This window comes from Myotis lucifugus, unplaced genomic scaffold (genome assembly GCF_000147115.1).
Source record: "Myotis lucifugus unplaced genomic scaffold, Myoluc2.0 scaffold_9173, whole genome shotgun sequence".
Classification (NCBI taxonomy): Eukaryota; Metazoa; Chordata; class Mammalia; order Chiroptera; family Vespertilionidae; genus Myotis; species Myotis lucifugus.
The window spans coordinates 1-6,472 of NW_005880221.1; the positions used below are offsets into that span (position 1 = coordinate 1).

Below are 6,472 nucleotides of genomic sequence, written 5' to 3' on the forward strand. Positions count from 1 at the left end.
GGGTGGGCGGGGGTCCTCGTCACCACTGTGGGGGGGAGGGCGGGGGTCCTCGTCACCACTGTGGGGGGGGTGGGGGGGAGGGCGGGGGTCCTCGTCACCACTGTGGGGGGGGTGCGGGGGAGGGCGGGGGTCCTCGTCACCACTGCGGGGGGAGGGCGGGGGTCCTCGTCACCATTGCGGGGGGGCGGGGGGGTGGGCGGGGGTCCTCGTCACCACTGCAGGGCGGCCCAGAAGTTCTTGAAAGAACTGGGAGGCTGGGTGACAGGGATACTGGAGCTCGCTGTACTTTTTGCACCTTTTCTGTAAACCTGAAGTTTTTTTGAAGTAAAAGGTTTAAAAGACACCGAAGGCCGGGCTGGAAGGATGGGTGCTTCAGTGCCCGAGTTTTGTCCCGAGTTTGGCGGGAACCTAGACGAGGTCTGACAGGGTCTCGGGGCTTCGCCTTGGAGGTCGTAAGTGAGGGAGCAGCGCCTTCCTCTGGGCGTGCCCGGCCCTCGGGCGCCTGTGCCCTGCAGCGTGGGCGCCCCGTCGATCCCGTCTCGGCACTGCCACAGCCCTGCTCCACTGTAGCAGCGGCCTCTTTTGGGTTCTGTCCAGGGTGCCATGTTGAGCAGGGCCTGGGGCCCTGGCACTGTCTCCTGGGTGTGTCCCCACGTGGTGTCTCACGCGGTGGCTGAGGCTGGTTGTGGGAAGGGACGGCCGGTTCCCAGTCCCGTCCAAGGAACAGGCCCCAGGGACGGGACCGCTGCGCTCTGTGTCACAGCCCCTCCCCCCCGCTCAGAGCCCTGAGACACCCTCTCCCTGCTCCCCCTCTTCCCACCCTTCCCTGCAGTTCCAGACGGAGCTGCGGAAGATCCTGCTGTCCCTCATCGAGGTGGCGCAGAAGCTACTGGCGCTGAGCCCCGGAGCCGTGGAGTTATTTACAAAGGCCAACGGTACGTGCGAGTGGGTGGCGTGTCCCCACGTCCGGGCGTCTGCTCCCCACAGCCTGAAGCTGAAGCTGCCCGGGCTGCTGTCTCTGCTCAGTAGACGTGGGCGGGGAACTCTCACCCACATTCCTGTTCCTACGAGAGAGCTGACGGGCGCCTCAGGTGTCCCAAGGCCCGGCAGAGTCGCCACCAACCTTTGGGGCTCAGACGAGGCCCTAGAGCTCCAAGGGGTGCCTGGGAAGCACCCCTCGTGGGCGGCCCTGCCAGGGCCCCTCACCGGCCACATGTCGCCCACAGCGATGCTGGATGAGGACGAGGAGGAGCGGGTGGACGAGACGGCCCTGCGGCAGCTCACGGAGATGGGCTTCCCCGAGAGCAGGGCCGTGAAGGCGCTTCGGCTGAACCAGTACGTGGGGCCCGCCCGGGGCTGGTCGAGGGTCTGCCCTGCGGTGACTCCCTGTCCCACACTCCCTGAGTCAGGTCCAGCGTGTGAGTTAACGCCAGCCCCACAGTCCCTGGCCTGGCACCACGTGTGCAGGTCAGAACGCGGCTCGCTCTAGGGAGACGGCCTTGCTTCGTGAGTGGGGGGGGGGGGGGGGGCACCCCAGGGGGAGGGCCGTGTGGTCTCTAACAGTCCTCAGTTCCCCTCTCTGGTTACGTGTCCTCGTGGACGTCAGAGCTGAGACGGTCCGTCAGCCAGAGGACGGCCGTGGCCACCTTCCTCTTCCCTGGTCCTGAGCCCTCGGGCTCCTGTTGCTCACAAAGTGGGTTCTGTGGCCTGGCCCGGCCCCCACAGGCCTGAGTGGAGGCCTCACTGCAGGGGGTCGGCAGCGCCTGCTGGAGGCCTCCTCCCATTGCAGGGCTTGTCCTGAGGGAGGGAAAGGGCCGCGGGACACCTGGACGTGTTGGAAAGGCTGCTTACCTTTCAGCATGTCGGTTCCTCAAGCCATGGAGTGGCTGATTGAGCACGCGGACGACCCCGCCATAGACACGCCGCTTCCAGGCCACACCTCGCCGGGTACCACAGGGGCTGAAGCTTCGGCCGAGGCTGCTGCCGGCTCCAGCGAGGACGATGAGGAGGCCAGAGATGAGCTCACAGAAATCTTCAAGAAGATCCGCAGGAAAAGGGCATTTCGGGCTGACGCTCGGGTACGTGTCCTGCCAGGGAGACCCGCCGCTGTCCCCTTGGGTGGCATTGCCTGGGCCACGCGCTGAGCCGAGCCGCCAGCCCTGGGGCCGCCCTCAGTCCTCACTGGTTCCGGAGGCTGTTTCCTCTGAGCAGCCAGTCAGCACACCTGCCACCTGCTGAACCCACAGCAGGTCCTTGTCGCGTAACCAGGGCCCGTGAGCCGTGGGGGTTCACCTCTGAGTGGTGGAAACCCCCGTAGGTGTTCCTCCTAGAGCAGTTGTAAACGAGGGGCGGGGTCTGAGGGCCGGGCGTCGGCCTCTCCCTGACCTGTCCAGTCGGGGGAAGGTCCAGCAAGTGTGCCGTGTGCAGACGGGCAGCCCTGGCGCCAGGACCCTGCCCGGTGCTCCCGTGAGAATGGGGGGCGTCCCTGTGTCACCGCCGGGACGTTTGGGCATCTCTTCCCGGCCCAGATGGAGGACAGTCTGTGACGTTAGTGGAAGAGGCCACCCTGTCCTGAGTCAGCAGTGGGTTCCTGGTGATTGTGCGCGACTCTGAGGACTTCTCCGGTCATTCATGATGGGCCTGGAGCGAGGAGGGGCCAGAGAGCCAGTGAGGAGCCTGGGAGGAGGGAATCCCGGCTGACGGCTGCGGCTGGCGTGGCTCCGTGGTCGCGCATCATCCCGTGCACCCAGGGCTCAGGTTCCCGGTCGGGGACATGCCCGGGTTGTGGGCTCGATCCCCAGGACGGGATCATTGATGTTTGGGTCTCTCTCTGTTCCTCTCCCTTCCTTTCTCTAAAATCAAGAAAAACGTATGTAAAGAAAACACTGGCTTGTGAGCTCACAGAGCAGGTGGGCTCCACAGGCTCTTTCCCGAGTTCTCTGGAGCCTCTGACACCCAGGCCAGGCCAGCGCGCCGCAAAGGCCACCCCACACGGCAGCACCTGTGCCCACAGGCCCAGCGCGTCAGACCATAACGTGGGGGCAGTCGAAAGCGAGGACGTTAGGGCTGCCTGGGTGGTGAGACGGTTGTACCCCGACAACCGAGGGCTCTGAGGCGAGCCTGGCCCCTCTGGCCCTGGGGTGAGTGGCGTCCTGTCCCCGCGGTCTGTCCCCAGGGCAGGCGCCCTCCGCCTTCCTGGCCTTGTCCCTCAGTGTCAGGAAGCCTGTGAGGAGACAGCTGGGAAGTGGACCGTGGTGCTGGGTGAAGCCTCTGCTAAGTTAGCCCGTGGACCGGGTCCCAGTGCACGGCATTGAGGGCCTGTGGCTTCTTCTTAGGCCGTCATTTCCCTCATGGAGATGGGCTTCGACGAGAAGGAGGTGATGGACGCCCTGAGAGTGAGCAACAACCAGCAGAGCGCCGCTGTGAGTACAGGGCAAGGGCCGCGGCGGCGCCCCGGGTCGGCAGGCTCCTGGGGGGCTCGCAGGCAGGCCGCTGTTTCGCTTTTAAAGTGACACAGTGGGTAGATTCTGATTGTATGAAAAGTTTAAGTACTCGGGACTCTGGGCTCTAACCCATTCGCTTTGTTAGACAAGTTCTGGGCTGGGTCCCGTTCAGCGAACACCCCGGCTGCTGGCACTGCCTGGGGTGTCTCAGCGGTGGCTGGCTCGTCCCTTCGGGTGGCAGAGCCAGCGGTCACGAGTCGGTCACGGGAATGCTCACGCCCCAGGCCACCTCCCCAGTGTCCGCATTTCTTTCTCTCCTCCCAGCACTCGGGCAGGTGCTGCACCCGTTCAGCAACGGGGTGGTGGCTGCGCTCAGAAGGCCGGGCGGGGTCCTCCCTCCTACAGCGCCCCGTGTCGGGGCTTTGCTCTCCCGGGAAGGCCTCTCCCTGTCAGCGTGGGGCCTGTTGGGTGGTGACCGTCCAGGGCTGACGGCTGCGCTTTTGCTTGCAGTGCGAGTGGCTGCTGGGGGACCGGAAGCCCTCCCCCGAGGAGCTGGACAAGGGCATCGACCCCAACAGCCCCCTCTTCCAAGCCATCCTGGATAACCCCGTTGTGCAGCTGGGCCTCACCAACCCCAAAACACTGCTCGGTACGTGTGCCTCCCCTGCGCTGCCCATGGGACCCGCCCAGAATATCCAGATGTTCCTGCGTGATAGACGCCGCAGCCCAGCCCAGAGCGGTCCCTGCGCACGTGGGCCCTCCGTGTGCTGCTGCCTGCGTCACTGTGGGGCCGGGATCGGGCTCTGCTCGTGGTGGACCAGCTCCTGTGCGCTGACCCCCACACCTCTGAAAACCTGCACAGTGGTCCTCCAGGTGCAGGGAGGGCACACCCAGCACAGTGGTCCTCCAGGTACAAGGGAACTAATAAGCTTGCATCTTGCCTTCGGCTTAAAAAAACACTGTATTTAAAAAGCCAAGAGCGTTCCAGGCCCTCAGAGCCACTGGGCGCCCTCCCTACAGAGCGCCCATGTCCTCGGCTCTGCTGTTTCTGGGCGTGTTGTCACGTGTGCATTGTCCAGGCAGCCTGCGTGCAGTGCCTGCTGTGAGTGGAACGCGTCTGGGCCCACCTGGCTGTAGGCACTCAGTCTCCTGGAGCCAAGCCTTTCCTGAAGCCAGGGCACCACGGCTCCGTTCTGCTCTTGGCCCGGGGCGGGGGGTGAGGTGGGGTGGCGGGGGGGTGGGGGGGCCTCACACGGCCCCTGTCAGGGCTACCCTGCTCATTCTCATGCCCGCCCTCCGGGGCACACACGCGGGGTCTGGGCAGGGACCTAGGGCCGGGCGTGTGCGTGCAGGGCGTGTGCAGGGAGGAGGGTGCAGCGCTCAGAACCCCGTGCTCCCCAGCACATGGGAGGGCACTGGTCGCCCGGCAGGCCCAGGTGCTTGTGGTCGTGGCCGTCTCCCTGACCCTCAAGGCCGAGCCCCCCTGGAGGCCAGCACTCCCAGGCCCTCGGCCCCGAAAGGCCGTCGGCTCGGTTTTGGCCTCTCTCTCTGGCGGGTTGTTCTCCTTGTTCCCCCAGGAGTTCCTCTTGGTCTTACCGGCCCTGCCTTCCTCACTCCCACGGACGCAGGTCCTGGGTCCAGTGCAGTTGGCTGTGTCTGTCTTGTTGATGACACGGAAGCCCTGTGGTCCAGGGTCGGGAAGGTGTGCGAGAGGGGGCGGGGCTGCTCTGTACACAGTTCTGCCCTCGGTGAGCGTCTTGCTGAGCTCATCTCGGTGCTCTGTGTAGGCCCTGGTCCTTCTGCCCTGGAGCACCTCCGGCTCCCCTCCCCTGGCAGGGACACGGCCTGGCTCTCCCAGCCTCTTCGGAAGGGCTGTCTGAGGCTGCGACCAGCCGCCGGTGGCTGGTGATGTTTCACCATATACTTGGTCGGTTAAGGAAGCTCCCTTCCCCCAGTCTGGGTGCTGAGCTTGGAGCCCTGGAAGCACCTCCGTCTCGCTGCTCTTTGCCTCTGTGCGACCGCACCAGGGTTTACTTTGTGGCTCCAGGTCCGTGGGCCTGAGCCGGCTCTGCGCCCCAGCACACGGCTTCCCTCAGGCTCCTGTTCAGACTTGCCTGATACTTTTGCTTATTTATATTTTAAAACAATTTTATTTTATTTTTTAAACCTGAGAACACATTTATTGATTTGAGGGGGGAGCGCGCGCGAGCACTGGGGGACAGGGTCTGACCCATCTCCCGGGGCCAGGGCTGCTGTGGCCCAGAGCGTTTGCTGGAGGCACCTGTTTTTGGAGAAAACAGTTTTGCAAAACTTTAGAAAGTCAGAGTTGTCATGTTACAGAGCTGCTCAGGTGCCTTGTTAATGTGCTCTTTCTTTAAAGTCACCTTCTTGAGATGAACACTTACAGTTTTCCAACGTGATGTTATCGTACTTGCAACAATGTCTTTATATGTAAGTCCTTTCGGCATCTGATTGGAACTGGAATTACTGAGTCATGGCCTGACTATTTTTAAGATTCCTGGTAGCTGTTGCCAAATTGCTTTCCAGACTTGGTGTCCGGTGAGCACACAGGCCCGGGCTCCCTGCAGAGCTGGGTCGCTGCCCTCTGACCTCAGAGCTGCTGGTGTGACAGCAGGTCAGACAGTGTGGTGGGGCCGGGGGTCTCGGTGGGTGCCCAGCCCGCGTCTGTACTAAGCAGCTGTGGAGATTTTCTCCAGCGCATGCACGTGTGTGTGTTGGGTGTGCTCGTGTGTGCACATGTATGCATGTGTACACATTGTACACACGTGTTGTGTGGGCGAGTGTGTGCACACATCGTGTGTGTGCACATGTGTGTGTGCATGTGCGTATGAGTGTGTACACATTGTGTGTGCGTGCATGTGTGCGCGTGGAGGGGCAGCCGCTCACTCCGCCTGGCTCTGTCCCCACAGCGTTCGAGGATATGCTCGAGAACCCCCTGAACAGCACCCAGTGGATGAACGACCCAGAGACGGGGCCAGGTCATGCTGCAGATCTCCAGGATCTTCCAG

At 63.4% G+C, this 6,472-nt stretch overlaps 1 protein-coding gene across 1 annotated transcript; it reads left to right on the top strand.

Annotated features, from left to right (window-relative positions):
• Positions 1–614: 614 nt before the first annotated feature.
• Positions 615–6,469, top strand: LOC102426707 (ubiquitin-associated domain-containing protein 1-like; the record flags this gene model as incomplete). The annotated part of the gene is given in 7 exon segments (XM_014451207.1): positions 615–935; positions 1,227–1,335; positions 1,859–2,078; positions 3,336–3,422; positions 3,954–4,092; positions 6,374–6,441; positions 6,443–6,469. Coding segments are annotated over 7 exon segments (971 nt in total), but the record flags the coding sequence as incomplete, so codon positions are not given.
• Positions 6,470–6,472: the final 3 nt, after the last annotated feature.